At 53.3% G+C, this 20,998-nt stretch overlaps 1 protein-coding gene across 2 annotated transcripts; it reads right to left on the bottom strand.

The window, feature by feature from the left end:
• Positions 1 to 826: 826 nt before the first annotated feature.
• On the bottom strand, positions 827 to 20,367 carry WIPF2 (WAS/WASL interacting protein family member 2). Of its 2 annotated transcripts, XM_034755806.1 has the most exons (8): positions 10,515 to 20,367; positions 8,004 to 8,130; positions 6,890 to 7,022; positions 6,328 to 6,453; positions 4,961 to 5,623; positions 3,550 to 3,759; positions 1,991 to 2,092; positions 827 to 1,221 (listed from the first exon to the last, which is right to left on the bottom strand). In XM_034755806.1, exons 2-8 carry the CDS (start codon positions 8,064 to 8,066, stop codon positions 1,181 to 1,183), a joined length of 1,338 nt encoding a protein of 445 aa, XP_034611697.1. In that variant the 5' UTR covers positions 8,067 to 8,130; positions 10,515 to 20,367; the 3' UTR covers positions 827 to 1,180. The 2 variants fall into 2 exon arrangements, with proteins under 2 accessions (XP_034611697.1, XP_034611696.1); XM_034755805.1 differs by having other exon boundaries at positions 8,004 to 20,367.
• Between the last annotated feature and the right edge of the window lie 631 nt (positions 20,368 to 20,998).

Below are 20,998 nucleotides of genomic sequence, written 5' to 3'. Positions count from 1 at the left end.
TAGCAGGGTTTCCATATTTTTTGTTTATTAACATTACAACCATTATGGTCTTCCTGTTAAAATTATAAATTTGGTCATTTAGCATTAAAATCAGAGCACCCAGCAGGGCATGAAGGGCCGGGCCACCCGTCGGGAAGGGAGGCAGCGTTTTGCAGGAACCCATCAGTGTGATTAAGCTGACCGCTCCCAAAGCGGCAAGCTCCCCCACCACGGGCCGCCAGCTACCATCCGTCTCCGAACCAGGGGGGCGAGCTGGAGACGCCTGCAGCTGCTGTTACCAGGTTAAAAAAACAGGAATGATTAGTCTTGTCAAATTCTCCGCCGGGGGGAAATCTAGCAGTGCCCTATTTGTTATAACGATGCACTCTGAGGAAGGGCCATGGACAGCATCCCCAGACAGAACATGGCCCACAAACAACCTGCATGTTACAGCCATGGGTCAGTCCCCACTGGAATGGCTGCTAGAGTGTGCCCTGGGCTAGCATTTGCTCCACCCAGTGGGGCCATGTTCCTTTGGGACAGTCTGACCCCCTTTCCTGATCCATGGGGGGAAATGGCAGTTGTGGTGTCTGGGGAAATAACCACGTTGGTTTAAACTCTTCCTGCACCTTGTTGCTTTAGCTGAACGGATCAGTACATAGTGTTCACAGCCAATAGTGTTCTAGACATTTCACTTTTTAAAAACTCACCCCTTTCCCTGCCCTCCCTTCTCCAAGTCTGACCCCCTACCCCACATGCCCCTCACCTCTGCCCTAGCACGGAGCACCGGGGTACTGGCCGCACCACGCTGGTTTCTGGCCCCAAAGCCATCACACGCTGGCTTGCTTGGCTTGCTTGGCTTGGAGTTCGTCCTACGTTATATTAACTTTGTGGACCAGGAGAGTCTTTTTGCACAGATCTGCACGGTGGCGCAGGAAGCCTCTGTCTGGCGCGGCCCACGGATCTGCAGCTATGAAGTGGAGGAAGGGACTCACCCAGGTAAGTCCAGGTATGAAATGCATAGATGGAGGTGAGAGGGGATTCATCCGGGTTTGTTTGTTCCTTGCACCATTGGAAAAACAAAACGAGACACTGGGAGCTTCTCATGCAGGTTCCTGGGGCGGGGGGGGGAAGTCCGTTCAAGGAAAGGAGAGAAGGTCCATCTCCTTGCCAAGGAACAACCAGGCAATGCAGCTGGCCTTCACCTGGGGATGGGAGGCAGGGGCGGGGCCCCCCGCGTCGCTGCAAGGCAAGGAAGCCGGGTTAGTTACGCTGCAGCAGGATGCCCAAAGGTTTTCTGGCCAAGTCACTCAGTTCAAAGGTCTCCTCACCAGCTGCCATTTCAAGCACTGTTCCCCGGACGCCTGCCGCGTCTGTGCGCTCATGGGCCACTTCCCCCAGGTGCCTGGGATCCATGACCCAGCCATCCCTGGCGTACGGGCTCATTATCATCCCAGCTCCAGCACTGCCCCGGGGGCTCCAGCTTCCACTGGGGCCTGTGCAGGCCCCACCACCCAGGGGATGCAAAGAGCTGCCCTCCCCCGAACGAGCCATGGAGGAGCCCAGCGTTTTGCTGGAGCGGGTAGGATCAGGACTGCATCTCCAGCCAGTGCCTGTCAGCAGCAGGCTCCCGGGGAGCTCAGGTGGGGAGGCCGGAGCCCTGGAAGCTCCGCATTGACGGAGGCAGGTCTCTGGGGAGCGCTATTAGAAGGGACAATATTGCCACAGGCCAAGAGCTTAAGCAAGGCACCTTTGGGGTTAGACCCCAGGCGTGAACAGGCCGGGGCAGAGACCCGTCACACGGGCTTGGAGAAGCCTAGAAAGGTAAAAGCCCCGAGCTCGCTGCGCAGACAGCCGGTGGAAAGCAATGATCAGCACTCGCTTTAGCCCTCCCACTCTGAAGCGATACATGCCGCCCAGGTGGCTTAGTGGAGCAGGCGCTGGGGCATCCTCCAGCGACCAAGCGCAGATATTTTAGCGGCAAGACGCGTTGGCTAGGTCGTTCACCTACCTCGGTTCGTTTTGCTGGGGTAAGTTCTCTGGAAGTGTTTATACTCCTCGGGAGCGGGAAAGTCTTCCACTGGATGAAAGGAATATTTGGACTCAAAGTCATCTGGGAAGAAGGGAAAAGGGTGAACTAACTAAGGCAGCTTAAGAGAGGAAATGGAAATGCTCAACTTGCACCCCGAGTTCTCAGCGCTCCCGATCAGAGCCAGTGACGCAGAAGCGCTCTGCTGCTGGGGGGAGCACGGAGAGTCTCTCCCCACCCGCTGGAGCTGCTGGGCATGTTGGAGATCCGGCCGTGCGTGTGTGTGCAGCTGGGGGTGGAGATACCCCATCCTGGTTGTGCTCCAGGCTTCACAGGGGGAGCGAGTCGAACAGAACAGGCTAAGCAAGTCAATATAAATGAACCAGAGGAGAATTTTTCCCTCTCCCTTAAGTTCCCATTTCTCCCCGTGCCATACTGCAAGCCGCTGGCTGACAAAGAATGGCGGCTCCATACACAGGGCTGAATTTCCACCTGGAACATGATCAGCGGATGTTAATCACGCAGTTAGACACACGATCCCATTGACGGGGGCCCTCCATTCACTGCACTAGCTGCAAAGCCACGCTGCAAACATTAGGGAGCGCTGCACGAGTGGAAATCAGGCCTCAGTACCTGCCAACGGGAACACGCTCCCTCCTCACCCTCTCTTCCCAGGGGGCCTGGGCCAGATTCAGCCAGGAGCCAGATGGTTCCCGAGGCTCAAGTTCCAGTCGAGGAGGGTTAGATTTTCTGAGTTGGGCCCATGACATCAAGCCAGGGGGTGAATCCAGAACCTGATCCCTCCAGCCTTGATGCAATCCGGTACCAGAGCGACACACAGGGAGTTTGCCCAGCCCCAGCATGGCTCATGCCTGGCACGGCCCAAGGCCGGCAGGGTTTCATTCAATAGTTAAGCCCAGTGATTCCTGAAGGTTTCCCACCCCTCTAGCCAGGGAACACAGGGCTTCCCGCCACCCCCTAACGCCTTTACAAGACTCTGACATTCATCCATGTTATCCTTCCTTGTCTCTGAAGGAGCTAGAATTACATCACCACATGGTATCATAAGCCAGGCTGCTAGGGGCTAGAGAGACATGAGGCTATGAATGCCCGGAGGGTGGGGCGGGGGAGACAGAATTCCCCTCTGAACTAAGGGAGGTGGATAGGAATAGCAGGGCTCCACCCCAGAGGAGGGGGAGGGCGAGGTCAGCCCTGCAATAACACCCTTTGGAGGAAAGCACCTGGCTGTTAAGGGCAGGTAGCATGCGCTCTGCTCCCAAGAGCCAGCCGCAGCAGAGGCACTGTACCAGAGACAGACCCAGGAGCTCGAGCTGCCGGAGAGTCATTTGCCCACCCACGAAGATTCCTGAACTGCTGCAGCGTCAGCAGGGAGTGGCTCACACCTTCTTTACGTAGGACCTACAAGAACAGCAGTTTTCCATGCACCTCCCCAACCCACCAACGCAGTGTCCGTAGAGGGCCATTCGGAATCTGGACTCATTGCCCAAGCAGGCTCTAGCCGGGGTCTAACATCTACTCACCCAAGAAAGATCTCACAGTGGCAATGGAATCTCGGTGCCCATTTCGCACTGGCGGAGGTGGAGGGGGCGGCCCAGCCGGTGTCCTGGTAGGTGGGGGCGGAGGTTTCCCTCGACTCAGAGACTCTGATGACCCATGCATTCTGTAGGGGGGCGGGGGCGGGGGAGCGTCACGGCCACCATTCCTCATCAGCGGGGGTGGGGGTGGGGGGGCTGCAATAGAAACCCTGATCAGCACAGATAAGGACATAGGAACGGTCAGACTGATGGCCCGGCTAGCCCAGCAGTCTGTCTCTGATAGCGGACGACACCAGGTGCTCAGAGGGAACGAACAGACCAGCACAGCCATCGAGTGATCCAGCCCGTCGCCCACTCCCAGCTTCCAGCTAACACAGGCCAGGGACACGTGTTCCTGACCGGGCCGGGGAGACATCCTTGTCCTTCCGCCCAGCGTGGGTAGCACTGTGCCTCCCACAGCGCTCTCTAGTGAGTCATCCTCCAGCAACGGGCCATGAAGGGGTATCCCACCACTTGGAGGGTACTGCCCAGCTCTCCAATGGGAAGCCAGAGGGGGGCACAGAACGCCAGGCCTAACCCTCCTCCAGCCGGCTGGGGAGCCCATGTTCACGACTGTTTGTTACCATTTCAAAATCCCAGCCCGCAGATCACCTGTCAGGCTCTGGACATTTTTAAAGCCAGTATTTTCAGGGGTCCACCCCACCCCCACCCACCAGCGAAGACTCCAGTCCAGGCCGAGATGCCAGGCTCAAGCGCACCAGGATCAGGGCTCGGTAAGTATCTACTAGAGCCAGTCCGCTGGTTAGCGCCCCAACGAGACATTTTCAGCTCATGTTCCTAATTCCACAGGATAATGCGCCAGCTCCGGAGCGGACACTCAACCGAGGGATTCTAGGGCCAGACGGGGTCAGAGCTGGCAACTAACTGCGGTAGAACTGCAGCCTTGTGGCGCAGCCCAGGACTGTGCAGTCGAAGAGGATGATAAAATACTAGTGCCGTGCTTTCCTGACTCCAGGGGCGGACGCTCGCACGGCCAAGTGCGAGGGGGAAGTCGAGGGCATCCGAGAGACAACGCAAAGAGCCTGAAGAGATGTTGCCTTAAGTCGTGCTCGGAAAGGCCGACGTCAGACCCTGAAGCTCTGACTGTCTCCCAGGCAGCTCCAGCAAACGAGGGCTCTAAAGCAAGGGACGAGTTCCAGGAGCAGGCCGAACCCCCTCAGGATCAGACGCACATCGGTGAGCCTGACAAACCAACGCCCCTTACCCGCAGCAGCCTTACCCCCCCCCCGTCTCTCCTCACACCCTGGGAGCCACGTGGCTACACCACTGCAAACCATCAGGAGCCGTGGCTGCCTGAGGGCCATGCTAGCTCCGGGCGCGCTGGAGGGGCTCTTACCTGCTCCCCTGCTCGGAGGGTCTCGGGCTGGCGGAGGGGGTCGATGACTCTGGAGCGACGGGGAGGCGGAAGAGGGTGGAGGAGGGGCCATGCCCCTCACGGGGCCCGGGGTCTTCCTATGCAAAGAGTTGTGTCTCTGGGGCAGCTCTGGGGCCAGCTCGTTGGTGGGGCTGGAAGGGCCGTTGTGAACGCTGGGAGGCTGCCGATAGGGGGGCGGAGGGGGAGCTAGAGACTGGTTCTGAGAACTTGGCCCCGTTCGGACATTCACTGGGGAAGGGGGAGGCTTGATGGGGGGCGGTGCTGGGGGGCCATCCCGGCTCGCGGGGAGCCGCTGTCCTGGAGTCGGCGGTAACGGCTTCTCCCGGTTGTAGGAAGGCGCTTTGCTGCCATGCATCGGAGGGGGTGCCGGGGGCGCGTTGGCTCGGCGGCCTGGAGGCGGGGGCGGAGGGGCAGACGAGCTGTGTTTCATGCCGGTACTGCTGGTGCTGTTGGGCCGGGAAAGGTCAGGCAAGGAGGGTCTCTGCATCCGGGGAAGCTCGGGGGGGGAAGCCCGGTTGTTGTCGGAGTCATCGTGAGGTCGGCTGTTGGTCATGGGCACCGGGGGCCTGGGGGCTGCTGATCTGGAGCCAGGGACCTGCAGCGACTGCTTGCTGGAGGAGCTGTCTGCGACGGAGAGAAAGCTGGGTTACTTGCCAAGGGAGGGCAAGGGTCCCAGCCAGGCCTGGAGTTCAGGGAGATCGCTGGGCTCAGCTTGGGGTGAAGGGACACACTGCAGCCAGTGTGCTCGGCTCACCAGAGCACCAGGACAGGGGAATGGCAAGCGCAGGGATCTCCGGAGGGAGCCGATGGCTCCCATCCCAAGCAGCTTCTGAAGGTTTCTGAAGGCCAGGGTTCCGCACAGAAGAAAGGCCAAGTAACATTCTTCTGTTAACACTTCGTGCCCCTAGGGTCATTCCTGAAGCACGAGAAGCCTCATCCCACCCCGGGAAATAAACTATCCTTAAAGGGACAGATGGGGAAACTGAGGCACAGAAGGAAGCACTGGCTTGCCCAAAGTCCCAGACAGGATGGCTGTAAAAACTGGGACTATCGCCTGGCCCTTCTGAGACCAGATCAGGTGCCAGAGCCTAGCGAGGGCAGGGTGGGGAAATCGTATCCTGCATCTTCAAATCAAGCCTCCATCTTGTCCCATTTCAATTAAACTGCGTAAGCGAGGGCAGCTGCTGTGATGGGCAGCCAGGCGACAGAGGGACTGGCACATTGCAACGTGCTGCGATGCGCCCCGCACCCCAGCAGCATTTCAGACCTGCGACCCGGCTAAACGCTGGTGACCGGTAAGCAACGGCAGCGAGTTACTTCCTGGGTACCTGAGTTGTCCTTCGCTCCTACGGGTCTGAGCTTAGGGACGCCCCCTTGGAAGAGGCCGCCTTTGGGCTGGAGTGCGGCGGAGCTGGAGCCGGAGCCGGAGCCACCACCACCTCCTCCCTTGGGTTCTGAAACGAGAGGGGTCCAAACTCAGCCCCTAACGCAGCCTCCCTCCCGAGGGTCCCCTTGCCTTCTTGCGGCTTCGGGGTCCAGGTCAGGTGCCTCAGAGATTACGCAGCACCAGGCGTGTATGCGGGGCACTGGCAGCTCTGCTCTCTCCGTGGAGCTCCGGGACCACTAACTGAACGGTGCCCTGGCTCAGGAACGAGCGCGTGTTCACAGAACGAGGACTGTAGGCCTAGGAGTATGGGGCATCAAAATCTTCGAAGGGAAGGTGTGGGGAGAAACCAACTCGGCCAGTGCGGAGCAGCCATGGGGCTGCCGCAGTGTCCCACGAAGGCAGCAATGCAGGGAGGGGCTGGAATCGCAGCTCGAGGGGGCCAGGGGGCTCTGGGGCTAAGCGGCACCGCACGGTGGTTTGGCCCCAAACGCCAGGACACTCACTCTCCAGGACTGGAGCGCTCCGGTCATTGACGTGCGTCACCTTTCTCAGCCTGGGCCCTTTGCAGATATCTTGGAGCAAGGCTCCTCTACCTCGCTGCTCACCTCGGGTCAGCTTCGGGAGCTCAGGGTTTGCCTGGAGACAAGAGGGACGTTACGGAGAGAAACAAGTCACTGCCCTGCTGGTGCAGACGGGCTCGCTGGGAGTCCGATTACAAACCAACCCTCCCTTCCCCCCATTCCAACCCTGACTGCAGCCCCGGCACCACTGCACTGTCCTTTCCGCCAGGAGGCAGCTCTGCTTCACTCCCTCCCTTCCAGCCGGAGCATCGCGCCCGACCAAACCCAGGCACATGCCGAGTTCTAAAGCAGCTACCAGGCAGGTTCCTCCTTCACCCGCCAAGAGGAGCGTCGCTACAGTTCTCTCCCCCTTGCCCGGACGGAAGTGTCCCCATCTCCGCCGGGACAAAGGGCATAACAACCACCCCTGAGATTCTTCGCTCTCCCTCTAGGGCTGCTCGAGAGAGAAGGGGGCAGCAGCACACACATCACAGGATCTCAGCCCTCCCCAGCGCACCCCCCGCTGCCCCGCTCCAGTTGGCTTTGGTGGAGGCAGCGCCACTCCCAACTGACAGGTGATGGCAATCGTTAGCCCACCAGCAACTTCACTTCCCCTGTTCCCTTGTCCCATCCCCTGCTTCTGACCGGCTCCACCTCCCCGCTGCCCCCAAACGCTCCTGGCTCTCCCTGCTGAGTGGCGCCTGCCTCACGCCAGGAGTTCTGTCATGCCGCGCAGCTGAGCCCTGAGGGGACATCGCAGCGGGGAGTAACCACACAGTGCCGGATCACCTAATTAAACACGTCTCCAGCACTCAGCATCCCCACCACACAGCCAGGGAAACTGAGGACAGGAGTCAGGTGACTTATCCACAGTTACACACAGTCTCTGGAGTCCAGTCCAAGCTGCCACCAACACCTCCAGCAATGCACCAGGGTAGACTGGCGTATCCAGAGAAAACGCAGCTGTGAAGAAAGCGCCCCAGGTAGATGAACCACACTAGGAGAAGGGAAGTGGAAAGGCAGAGCAGCCAGAGAGAGGGGGCGAGCGGGGCCTCACCTGATGCAAGGTTGGCAGTGGAGGGGGGCCAGGAGGCGGTGGAGGGGGAGGAGGTATCGGCATCCTTTCCCACTCCTGGCTGGCTCTGTCTGCTTAGTGTCCGCGGAGCGTTTGGTCCCTCATACACCTGTAATTCAGACAGAACCAGTCAGGGACCTGCAGGCCGTTTCAGCAACACAACCCGGCGAGTGCCAGGGCAAGGAGTGGGCCGCACCGTCCGGAACAACCCACGTCAGCAGCCCCGCCCTCCTGAGAGTCCACAACGACACGGAATCCTGGGATTTCAACTGCAGACGGACCCTGAGCACTTCTCCGCGGACTTGGCTTCAGGAGAGCAACACCGGTGAGTTCGAGCGCCGCCTCCCGGCCAGCTTAAGGGGCGAGATCGGTGGCAAAATTCCTTAAGAGGCAACTAGTTCAATCACATCTGGAAGAGCTGCCAGCGGCAGCTACTATCCCCCAGACCCTGTGTCTGGACCCGCTTTTAGGTTCCTAGCGGGGAAGGCTCCGCCCTTGCCCAGGAAGCCTGTGACTGGCGAGAGCTGCAAAGCATCCTGAATTCAATTCCTTTTTAACCCCATCATCTCACTTGAGAAAAGAACAAACCAGCTACCTTGATCCTACCCCCCCATCAATCTACACCACTTCCTCCACGGCAGGAGGCTGCTTACGCGGGGTTTAACGGGCCCATGGCATCCACAGCTCATCAGCATAAATCAAGAGCTAACGCTGCAGAATTCCCAGCCGGGAGCCACAAGCCATAAATGTATCTCTGTCTTTTCTCGTGTAAATCATCATCCAGAACCATTTGAGATGGAAGAGACCTGGAGTCAGCACCCCTGGGTCACAGCAGTGTAGAATCTCTTCTTCCTGAACCGTCCCTGAGAAGGAAGCATTAACGGCCAGATTTTCAAAAAGGCTCAGATCCCACACGAGCGCCAACGCAAAGGGCCAGCTGAGCGCCTGAAAATCTGGCCCAGCGTCTAACAGTGACTCCAAAGCACCCGATGGGAGCGTATTTCACTGTCTGAACTGTTCATACAGAAATCTCCTAATAGCGTCTCTGAGTTCTAGCTTACCTAGCACAGCGACAACCAGCTGCTGTTGGGCCTTTGTATAACCTGGGTATTAACGGCCTGCCCAAGCCAGCCACTGTCACAAATGAAACATTTCCGTGGAGGAAGCAGATAAAGGCACAAGATGGTGAATCACCAGGTGACTGCAAGACACCGATACCTGTCAGAGCCATTAGTCTGACAACATGAAATTACAAAATTCAAACTCTCAAAACAGCAGCGAGTAATGGGATTGGAATGTGACGAATGCCAGGACTCACTTGTCAAAGCAGGAGTTACGTGTGCTCCAGGCAAAAATCGAGAGAGGATGAAAACTTTACACAGCAGAACCAAAGAAAGAAAGACACCAGAGTACTCCTAGGCAGAAACCATCCCACATTAAAAGCACATGTTGTGTTAACACCTGATAATTCAATCTTTTGCTTTGATGTTTTAAAGCATGTTGATTTCAGACCCCTTGCCCAGATCCCAGCATAAGCAAAACAGGGAGTTTAACAGGCAGTGACATGACACAGCAAGATGGTGCCAGTCCACAACTTTATAATGCAGAAAATAAACCCTGGCCAACCTTTGAGAGGTGGGAAGTGAGCAACAGATGCTGCAATGAGGGCTCGTAATAAGACTTCATTATTCCTACAAGATAAACTATAGAACAATTTACTAGTGAGGCAATCCGTATTGTCTACATAAATCATGTACATTTTGTGATGTTATCAAAGCAGGTTTTTTAAGCTGTGTTCATTTCCTTTCACGCTAATTCACAGAATCCCGTCATTCCCACAGTACCCCTTCCTCCCAAAACCATCAGAGCAAATTAGGGGGGTTCTGGGTCACCATTTACATGGACTGCCTAGTTTAAAGGGACACCAGCAGGCTGAAAGAGAGTCAATTTCAAACACCAGAGTTCAAAATAATGTAAAGGACTTTCCCTGCCCTAAAGCCCACATGCCAATATTTGTGGTTTTACAACCACTCCACTAAACATTTCCCTCTCTTGGTGCTGTGTGAAAGATCCACACAGACAGCGGGAAAGAGTGAAACTGCCCCTACACAAACTGCTGTTAAATACATAAATAACCAAAGAAAAGAGAGAGGAAAAATATTTGTCGCTCTAAGTCTTTCGTTTACAGTGATATTAAGTGGCATTTGAAACATTACTATGAAAAACATTCAGCTAGAAGCGTCTCTTTAAATAACCAGGCTCCTTGTCTGAACACGGCACACCAAGTTAGAGCCGCAATCCAGCTACCCGAGCGCCCTTCCAGACACCAGCTCTGTTCGGGATGAGGTCCTGCTTTTCAACAAAATCTAGACCTCATCTAGAGCTATGACTCATCCCACCACTTTCCAGACACTAATCCCAGCTCCACGTAAACTCATAAGCTTGTCTCTTTCACCAACAGAAGTTGGTCCAATAAGACACTACCTCACCCACCTTATCCTCACAACAAAGGAGGAGGCAAGCGAATCGGAGTAAGACATCACATCCACTCAGATAGGAACTCACACAAGAACAGACCTGAAAGAGAACAAATTTCTTGGTAAGAGAAATAACGTCACAGACTTGGCTGGGGTTTGTCTGCGCTGCCTTCACTGCCGTCGGTGTGTCTGACTAGGAGCGCGCTCCGAGCAACATCACGTGTGCTCCCATCCTTCCTGTGATGAACTCATGCTTTCGTGTTGACGTTCGCACGGCCTGTTGCCACAGAAGTGACTGTGATGTCACAAGGCCAATACTGTGATTTCATAGCTCGGAGGAGAAGATGAAAATAGTTTGGGGGTAATTAGCTAGCAGTCACAGCTGGGAAACGCGCGCCAGGTAAAGGGATTTATGATTCAGTCTGAGGTATTTGAAAGCCGTGCCTAGCACCCAACTTCCTCTTTAAAAAGATCAAAGCCCTGAAGAACTGCTCCCCATCCTCTTGACGTGTGGCCTGTAGGAACAGTCAGATGATTAGCGAGGAGTTCTCAGCTGAGCGGAAATCCAAGTTCAGCAGCTTGCTACAAGTATGGAATCCCCATCGCAGTCCATGCAAAGGAAGGGGTTGCTATCTAGTCCTCTACTTACACAACAGCACTTCCCATAGATCTTGGACGTTGCACACACCCATCCTGCCCAGCCGTGCGAGGACGAGCCGTGCTCAGATGCTACGGAAGTGGACACGACTGCAATGGGCCCCCTAGACAAAGAGCTGCTACCACCATTCCACAGAAACGGAGTACAGGACTTGTTCAAGGTCACAAAGCAAGTCACTGGCAAATCCAGGATAGAATCAGGGCACTCCTGCTTCAAACCCCTGGGACCTCACTGTGCCTCTGGGATCATTACTCAACCCTCATCAGTCTGACGCGCAATCGTTCAGTGGAACAGAGGGGAAAATCCCCAGAATTAACCTGAGTGACTGTGGGGTTGATTGGGGAAGGATTCACACACAGTTCTGATGGATGCTCTTTAATCCCTGAATGCTTTACATCGCATGTGCCAGAGCAGAAGTCCCAGTCTACTGAAACAGGCGTTCAAATAAAGGGTCTGTCCTAGAAGAAAAAAAGCAGAAAACGTCTAAGCTAAAGCAGCTCGGAGAGAAAAGGGAGCTAGTTTTCTAACGAACAGGTCACTTCATTTTAAAGTGTGGCCCAATGCACATTATGGATTAACTACTTGGCAAGGTGGGTGAAGTAATATCTCTTATTGGCCCAGCTTCTGTTGGTGGAAGAGAGATGCTTTCGAGCGACAAAGCGCACTTCCTCGGGTCTGGGAAAGGTCTCTCTAATATCCTGCAACCAACACGGCTACAACAACACTGCAAACACCTCAGCAAAGGTCAGTTTTAAAATTAAGAGCCCCTGAATTCAACTGAGCTCAAAAAACAGCCCCATTGGAGCATGTTACCGTATACCAAGAGAAACAAGGAGAAAACTCTGAGAAGGAATGCTGGCGTAAGATCTTGGAATCTTTATTAAAAAAAACAAAAAACAAAACATCTTTTGTTACGTTCAAGAAGACAGTCAAGACAGCTGATGAAAAAGAGTTTCTCACAGCAATGTTTACAGCCCCTTAATATTAAGTCTGCGCCTCATGGAAAATGCGCCCTTCTGACACAATGCAGTTTGGACAGCTGATTCCCGGCATTTCTTTTGCTTTGTCCTTTATTGACCAGGATTCTTACCGGGAAACCGATCTCAACATTTAAGGGTTTCATACGCTCAGACGGTTTAGCCTCTGCTTTGTGGTGGAAGCGATCTGAAAGACCCAAAGCAGGGCAGCATGCAAAAGGCACCGAACACAGACAGGCTCTTTGGATAAACCAGAGGGGGGAAAAAAAGACATTTGCCATTTAATTTGTCTTTTATACACAAAAATAAAGGAAGCATCTTCTTCCCAGTTTCTTCAGTTGCCACCAACAAAACCTAGAGCTCAGAAGGAGGGAAGTGTTTTCTGGATGGCAAGGCAAGCAGGTCTCCTTTGTAGTCAGAACTCAGCTTGTGTCCCACCCACTAGGTCATCTGCCCAATAAACCCAACTCAGAAGTGGTCTATTTGCAAGCACTTCTATAGGGCATAAGAACAAGTCTTTTCCCCCCACCCTTTTAAAGAATAACTAAACCAAACTTCATGCTCAAAAGCCCATTGGATTTTAGTGACCAACTGTGCTTAGTCTTGGAAAATCTACACAGATCAAACCCATGCTGGAAGTAGTCTACATTTTCTAGACATTTGTGAACTCCAGAGGTGCTGTAAAGGGAAATAACTTGTTTTCTACAGAATTCAGTATTGATCCTTTATGATCCACTCACGACTTTTCACTGGAGATGCAGCAGTGCCTTTCACAGGTCACAAGCACGTTTCCTCACCTTTCAAAGGGATTTGGGTACCGTGCCAGATGTATATTTTATAGTGACAATGCTTCTACAGCCAGTTTGCATTTGCAAACCAAGAGGAAGCAAACATTTCATCCTCCGGGAGGGCAGTGGCTTTGAACTACAGATCAGAGTGGAATTTCCAACCCTTCTGATGGTGGACTGATTGCCCGATGTTGCTATAGTAGCTTTTGGACTATGCGCAAGATTAGAGCACTTCCATACTTTCCTTCTTCTGCCTCTCGAAAGTATTCCAGATCCTGGACTCACTATTCCCGACCCAACCCTGAAGTGCAGCATTCCCGAGTCTCTGTTTCCAACAAGCACTGAGGCTGCCACATAACTAATTTACTCTGCAAAACATCTCAGAATTTACGGTCAGTCGGGCTTTTAAAAATGTATCATAAATGTTTTAAGAGACCAAGCTGCCATCTCAATTCGAGGTGGGCCATGTGTCTGAGAAGCCTGGAGTGCAGACAGACATACCTGCTTCAGTTTGCAGGACTCAGACACTCCTCATGAATTAACAACCACCCACGGGCACTGACGGTGCATTTTTAACAAACCTGGAACAAATACATCTGATGCCACAGGGCCAAATTCCAGGGTCCTCACTGGAGCATGGCCCCGCTTTGCACCACAGCAGGAGCTTCCCTCCTTTGGAGGGCTGCCACATTGGGCCATCCGTTAACAGCTTCCCAGAAATCTTCATTTTCTTCATTTGGCAAAGGCAACATGTCAGCAGGATCAAGGAATCCTGTCATCACATCAAACTGAAGCAAAGGAAACAGCGATCTGGCAGGCAGGAAACACCCCTCCTATAAAAGCTTAGGGGCTTCCCTCCCCCCATTCCACAGAACCACCCCTGAGGTGCAGAGAGGGATGGGGATGCATGTGACGGAAACTAACGAGAGAACTTTTCTTATCTACATTTTATTTTTTAAAATCCTCTACTGATCGTTTGGCCGACAACAGGAAACGGAGGCAGAATCGAGGGCTTTCTGAGGCTTTCGAATGTGACCCCATAAAGGCATTTGGGGAGGGGAAAGGAGGATGCATTCGACTGCACGACCCACACCTCCGCCCAAACAATATGCTGCAAGAGGAAAAAGGACCCCAGCGCCTTATGTTTGATTGAAGTTAGTAGCTTATAGTTCAAATAAAACTGACATTTCTTTAGCAATTGCTGATGATCTAACATCCCCCTCCACTAAGAGCTCAAACAGCTGCTTGTAAGTTTCGAATAAATTGAACTCTCACCATTGAAAAGAAAAAAGGGCTATTGTTTAGTTCATCTCATATAGGACAGGAGAACTGGGGAACTGTCTCAGAGCAGAATTTAGGTGCAATAACAGAATCTACTAGGCAAGGAGACTGTAATGAAATTAGATTCAGCACTGATCAATGCAGGAACAGAGGAGACGCTACTGGCTAGGCGGACAGCAATTTCCAAAGGTGCTAAGGGTCTGTAAGAGCATCTTCACCTCTAGGGCACCCCCTCCTGCCTGGACGCGGTGCTGCAGGGAACTTCGCCCCTCACGCGCTAGCTGGTGGCCACTTCCTCGGCCCCACGAGGGCCAGTCCCAGCCAGTGTCTTCTCCCGACTCCCTCTCTGCGTATGTCCACACGTAACAACACACCAGGGCTGGTCCATCTCAGCTGACTCGGGCTGCAGGGCTTTGATGTTCCAGTGTAGACACTCGGGCTCAGGCTTGTCCAGACTGCTCTCCCTTATTCCCATGAGTTCTATGTCCTCTGCAGTTTGAGTCATTCCCACCCATCCTCACTTGTTAACGGACCAGCTGGCTGTGGAGCACTCCTCAAAGATACCCTCACAGCCCTTCTGGTTCCAGGAACTCCCTGGCCTGTAACTTGTTCCTTTTGCTAGCCTGTAGGTTTTTTCCCTGTAGGCCACAAGGAACCGGTCATGCTGGTTTGCCTGCCTCTCTGCCCCCTCCACTTTCTAGGAGGGATTCTTTCACAGGCTGGGATCTCTGAGCATTGCCTTGGGAGGCAGCACTGGCCACCACAGTCCCTTGCATTCTTCTCTTTCAGCGTGGGGAGAGTTAGGCCTCTCGTCCTTCCCTGCAATCTAGCGAAAGCAGGCTCCCGGGCCCAGGGACACAGCCAAGCATTCGCAGGGTTTCCCTAGGCATAGGCCAAGCAGAGATGAACTGATTTATAATCCAGACTATGCAGGGCAAGGAACAGGCCTGCAGTGCAAGTCATTTTGCGTAGCTCCGACAGATGGCCAGTCCCTGCTGTAACAATGTGGGAACCGTTTAATGGAATTCCACCAGGAGAGTCTGGTCACCCCGAGCTAAGCCAAAGCCAGAACGACCTCCACAGAGAGAAGGTTTTAAAAAAACCTACAGCAAAGTGGCTAAAAACGCTGCTGCTTCTAACCAGTTCTGCAGTTCACGAGCAAGTGTACAAGAGCAATGCCCATCTATCCAGTGCTTGTGAGTGATAGTGGGCCGTTATACAAATGCTCAATGTTTGTACAGTTCTGAAGACACGAAAACATTATACATGGGCCCAATTTTAGGCTGGAAGAGCCATATAGGTGCTTTATGGCATAAATATGCAATTCTACTACCAATGGCATGACTGCAACATCGCTCTCTGCAATCCAGCCTGCAAAGCATTCTGCCACCCCCAGCACTACCTATGCACTCTGGGAAAGAGGTAAAATGGAAGCATCTGCCTGCCAGGCGTGGTGGCTAGTCCACGTGGATCCCCAAATCATTTTATTAATAGCACGTCTTAGTCATAGGCCACTGCGCATAACCAGGGACCACTAGATTAAGACAATTTTGCAGTCCTTACTCAGGCAAGGCTCCCGCTGAAGGCAACAGGAGCTGAAGGAGCAGGACTTAGGGCCTTCACCACAACAGCTCCAGTTGCAGGGGCGTGTGTGTTTTGCAAGGGCTGAGTAAGTGGAAGGAAGGTCTTGTGTCAACACAGGGGGTGAACCTGACACTCCAACCTGCCAGGACTAGAGCTCAGTACCCAGCCCGGTGGACTGATTTAAATCACTGCCCGATTGAACTCGACTTTTCCACTGGGACTTCAGTTATTTTCTAAACAAAAGCACATTCTAATTGGTTGATCTAACCAGTTACACACGTTGATCTACAACTAAATCAACTAGAGCCTTTACACAAGATCTGGACATCGCTCTGCTGCCTAGGAGCCACTGTAGCTAACCACGTTTATTTAAGCAATTATCTAGCTTCACTGAGAATCTGTAAAATGTTACCAAGTGGTGAATGATACACAGCTCCTGACTAGCTCCTGACTAACTCTGGTCATGATTCGTATCAAGCTGCGCTAGGGTGGTAACTGGAATTACAGACACAACAGCAGAGTTATTGGTTAGAGAAATGTTTCAAGAGATAATAAATTGATAGTATATACACAGTATAATAAATAGTCTGTATTAAATTCCGATTTTAAACAGGTTTATTTTTTAAAAAGATAATTTCAACAAAAAATTGGATTTTCATCCACCCTGCTCCCCAGGCAGCTCTGCACTGGCTGCTAGTGCCAAACCAGGCTTTGCTCTGACAGCCAGATCGGAGCGGAGAAAGAAGAGCCTTTGCTTTGAGATTTGGACTAGTAATTACGTGACAGATACCGGGAGAACTGAGATGGGACTGAAATCAGTGGTGTGGTAACAACCTGGCCTACTGGTACATGGGTAGCCAGCACACTCAGAACAGGGCCCAGTGGCCATCCAGGACGCCCACCCCTGCGAAAGCACTGGGATCAAGTACTGCCCCGACAGGCCCGAGCTGCCAGACTGGCAGGCCTATCACTGGTGCTGCTGCAATACGATGCAGAGCAGAACTCATCAGGCTGACATTGGCGCCATAGCTGTAGCAGGAAGATTTACCGTTTATTTTTAAGTCTCATCTGTATGGATTGCCTCACCCGGAGTCTCACTACCCCAGGTCCTGCTGGGGAGCAGGCTAGCCCACAAGGTAGGCACAAGGATGCGGGATCAACGTGTCCGTCAGCCCAACGGGATTTCAGCAGCGCCAAAGGGAGACCGATCTCAGTTTCTTGTGTCAGACCATGGCTAAGCTGTTCATACGCGGGGGTTGGGGGGAGAGTTCAGGTGTCTATTTAGGCCCCGACCAGGCCTGACTTTCAGAGGTGCCCACACCCCTGGAAGTCAATGGGAGCTGCAGACCCTAGGTGTTATTTCAGCTGTTACTAAGCCAAACTACAGCAGCGAGGGCACATGTGGCGTCTCGGCGGACTTGGCAGGGATCTCTGGGGTGGAAGCACAGACGAGCACTGGGTGTAACCAAACACTCCAGGAGCGCTCTCCAAGCAGGTCCCATTCAGCAAGGACGTCACAACACCTAAGCAGGCCAGGACTGGATCAAGACACAGGGACACAGTCAGACCCAGCGCGACTCCATGGACTACGCCCACCTACACTGGGGCCGACAACTTTCAGAGTTCTCCCCTTTCTCCGGAGTTCCAAAGTCACCTCGTTTACTCCCGTTTAAATGGAAAGGGGCCATGGCAAACGCTGACCCTCCCAACAACTTCCATTTGCAAGAGCTGCTTTCCTAACAACCCCTTGGCAGAAGGGGTGGTCTACACTACAGTTAGGTTGGCTTACTACATCGCTCAGGGCCGTGAAAAATGTCACACCCAGTGTGGTGTCATTAAGCCGACCTACACCCGTGTGTAGACCCCACTAGGTCGATGGACCAATTCTTCCCTCAACCTAGCTACAACACCTGGATTTCTTACAGTGACGGAAAAGCCCCTCCCGATACTGTGGTGTCTACGCTACAGCGCCACAGTGGTGCAGCTGCCGCACTAAAGCTGTGCCGTTGTAGTGCTTCTAGTGGGACCCAAAAGTCACCCAGGTCTCTTCTGGCCACGCACCGCCAGTAAGAAAGATTCTGCACTTGGAACATTGAGCTGAGTCCTGGTCTGCCTCATGCATCGAGACAAGTCATAGCCTCCCAGAGCTGTAAGCATTTCCAAGGACAGGCTCTGGAGAAACAGGAGTGGGGCTAATCGAAGGTGAGAGGATAAGACTGCTGGTCAGGGACAATGGCAGCCTCTCGCTCATCCTGACCATACATCCAGAGTGTCTCCAAATCACATTCCCGGTTCCACCAGTCTGTGTGACCCTGGGCAAGTCACAGCCGCTAAGAGCCTCAGTTTCCCCTTCTGCAAAATGGGGCCAATGAAACTGACTCACCTTTGTAAAACGCTCCGGTACTAAGTGTGGTGACCGCGCCCCAGAAGCACTGCGAGCCGCACAGCACTGAGAGGGAATTGATTCAGTAAGTGCTACTGGGAAGCTAGGAGAGGAAAGACGACAGTTTGCTTTTGTGGGATGTCTAACTAGGGACCATTTTCCCCCAGGCAAGGTCTGTTTCTCAGTGAAAAGCCTACTTTTATTTTAAAGAATGACTGTCTTGCCCTCTGAGAGAGCGAGAAGTAAGTAGGTCAGACAGACTTGAGGACCAAAAGCCCTGACAGAATCGCTTGTAAGCAAAGAGAGCCCGGAAGCGAGAGCCCGGCTCTGGAGCAGGCGCCCTCAGCTCTCCATTGGCATGCAGGGGACTGTCACGCCTCACTTCAAAGATAACACATAAAGACCCAATCCAGTTAGAACAGAAAATCCAATCCCAAGCTGAACTCCCGAGCAGCGACTCTCTTTGCTGGCTCCAATACCCTGCGGCCAGAGCGGCAGAGAGCGCGCGCTGCTGAGCGGCTTCACACATTCACACACACTGCCATTACTTGAGGGCCTACAACAAAGTAGGGCCTTGATTTAGCACCAAGTTATGAACACAAGTCAAACGGATCCAGTGAAAGGGGAAGATAGTAAATCAATCCAGCCTGTCTGGCTCTAAAGAGCAATGGTCCAGCTGCAAAGAAATCATGTCTGGAGAGAGGGGGCGATTTGTGTGCAGATCCGATGCACGCCGTGCCCTCTGCCCGGCTGTGTGGTGCGGCTCACATGCCGAGCGTATGTGAACACTTTGTATTTGTTCAGGAAGAGACCAGTCTGGGCAGTTCCTGGCCCAATGCAGAGCTCACTGTCACACAGAGGGGCCTGGGCTTCTTCAGAGCCCCAATGCAATACAGCTGAGCACATCTGCAGCATCACAGCTACTCCATACACAGCAGTAACTGCAGCAAGAGCCCAATTGACAACGTTTCCAATAAACTCTCCATGAGCGAGCCGAGAAGCCTAGCAGGTGTGCCGAACTCCCCAGGGGTGTGACAACCACAATAAGCCATGGCATTAACACACTACACTAACGCAGGCGACAGCCCAGCGCCGCAGGAGACGTTCTCTGCAGGTGGGTCTGCCTCAGAGAACACATTCAAATCAGTTCTCCTGCATGACACCGGGGAAATTCACACCTTGCGCTGAAACTGCATTGGCTCCTTCAGCAGCCGCCAAGGCGCTACTGTGAAGGGGAGTCAACTTCGCCGAGCGCCTCTGGCCTTCTCTAGCAGGGCTGCCACGGACCCCACCAAAGAGACTGGGAGCAGCCCACAGCAGGCAGAGCAGAATCCAAGGCATTCTCAGACAAAGCCACTGAGGTTCATGGTATCTTTCCAAACGTTCCCACCCGCATGCAGCACAAGAAATATGCTCTCTGCAGTGGTTCCTTTAAATGACTCCCCCTTGTGATGCTTCCGTCCTCGGCACAGCCCAATTCTAGGACACCTGCACAACCCCAAGGAAGAAGCTGTAATATCCCCGTCCTAGCTCTCTTTAGCTTCACTCTTTGCCTCCCTCCACGTACAACGCCTGCATTTCAGCAAAGAATGACTTCCACGCAGATACCAGCTGGCTGCAAGGAGCTGTTGGCAACTCCTGCAAAGTGCTCTCAAGGTGCCAGGGGCTGTGCATTCATTTATCCGCTGATCACGACGTGCAAGTCACATCTGCTTCCATAACATCCCATCGGGCGGCATTAAAATAACTGCTTGCCAAGGCTCCTGAACAGCCCTTGTCTCTCTTTAAATGAATTTGGTCCTCAAAGCTACTGAATCGGAGATGGATTATTCATAGCGTATTAATAGCAAATGGATTTGTGTGAGATATTCACTCCAGATGCATCAACTTGGAAGCTAACTCAAGCTGCGGTTTGGAAAATACTCACTACAGGCCCCAGAGCACCAGGAATACCACCTAGCTCCTATCCAGCACTTGCCATTGGCAGATCACAAGCGCTTTACAAAGCGGATCAGTATCCTCACCCCATCTGCTAGATGAGGAAACAGGCACAAAGAAGGGGCAGCGACTTGCCCAGTCACCCGGAAGAAGAATTAGCTGTAGAACCCAGGTCTCCTGAATCCCAGTCTAGTGCTTTAGCCTCCCGGCCACGCTGCCTGGAGTACGCTGCTTGCTGATGACTCAGCATCCCTCCCTAATCCAGTCCCGCGCTACCCACCCCCAGCTCTGGTGCTGCCCCTCACACCTGCCCTGCCCTTCCAGACCCTGCTCCCACATGCGATTTGGCCAGAGCACCTCCAACCTGACATGCAGTTATCCTGGCTCTTCCAGTACAGTCTTGAGCTGGGGTTGAATAGCCAAGCAAGCCCATCGATCAGGTGACAGTAGATGAGCAAGCCAACAGAATGCAGCGACAAGAGACAATTCAATGCCAAGACACCTGGCACGCACTCAGGCTGTGCAGAGATATTCTTCCCACACCCAGCCCCCAACCCGCAGCCCACTGACAGTCCCTCCTCCAGTTCTGGAGCCCTGAAGATCATCTGGGGGCACCTGGATACCATACAGACAAATGCCTATAACAGACTAAGAGTCACAGTCTCTGCGCAGGCGAAGCCCGAGCCTGGAAAAGCAGGAGAATAATAAAGGACAGGAATAAGCCGTCTTAATTCTGCAGAGCAAGGGTGTTGGAAAGGACAGTGCTTCTACCATGGCACACTGGCCTGGCACCAGCTTCTTTCAAGCCATGAAAGATAAAACAACAAATAATCAGCTGCCTTCTCATCTGTTTGGCTAAAACAAGGACTTTGCACTGGGAACCCCAAAGAT

The sequence above is a fragment of the Trachemys scripta genome, chromosome 23, assembly GCF_013100865.1.
Source record: "Trachemys scripta elegans isolate TJP31775 chromosome 23, CAS_Tse_1.0, whole genome shotgun sequence".
NCBI classification, from domain to species: Eukaryota; Metazoa; Chordata; order Testudines; family Emydidae; genus Trachemys; species Trachemys scripta.
The sequence above is the reverse complement of the archived record's forward strand: the minus strand, read 5'-3'. Positions and strand labels throughout refer to the sequence as shown.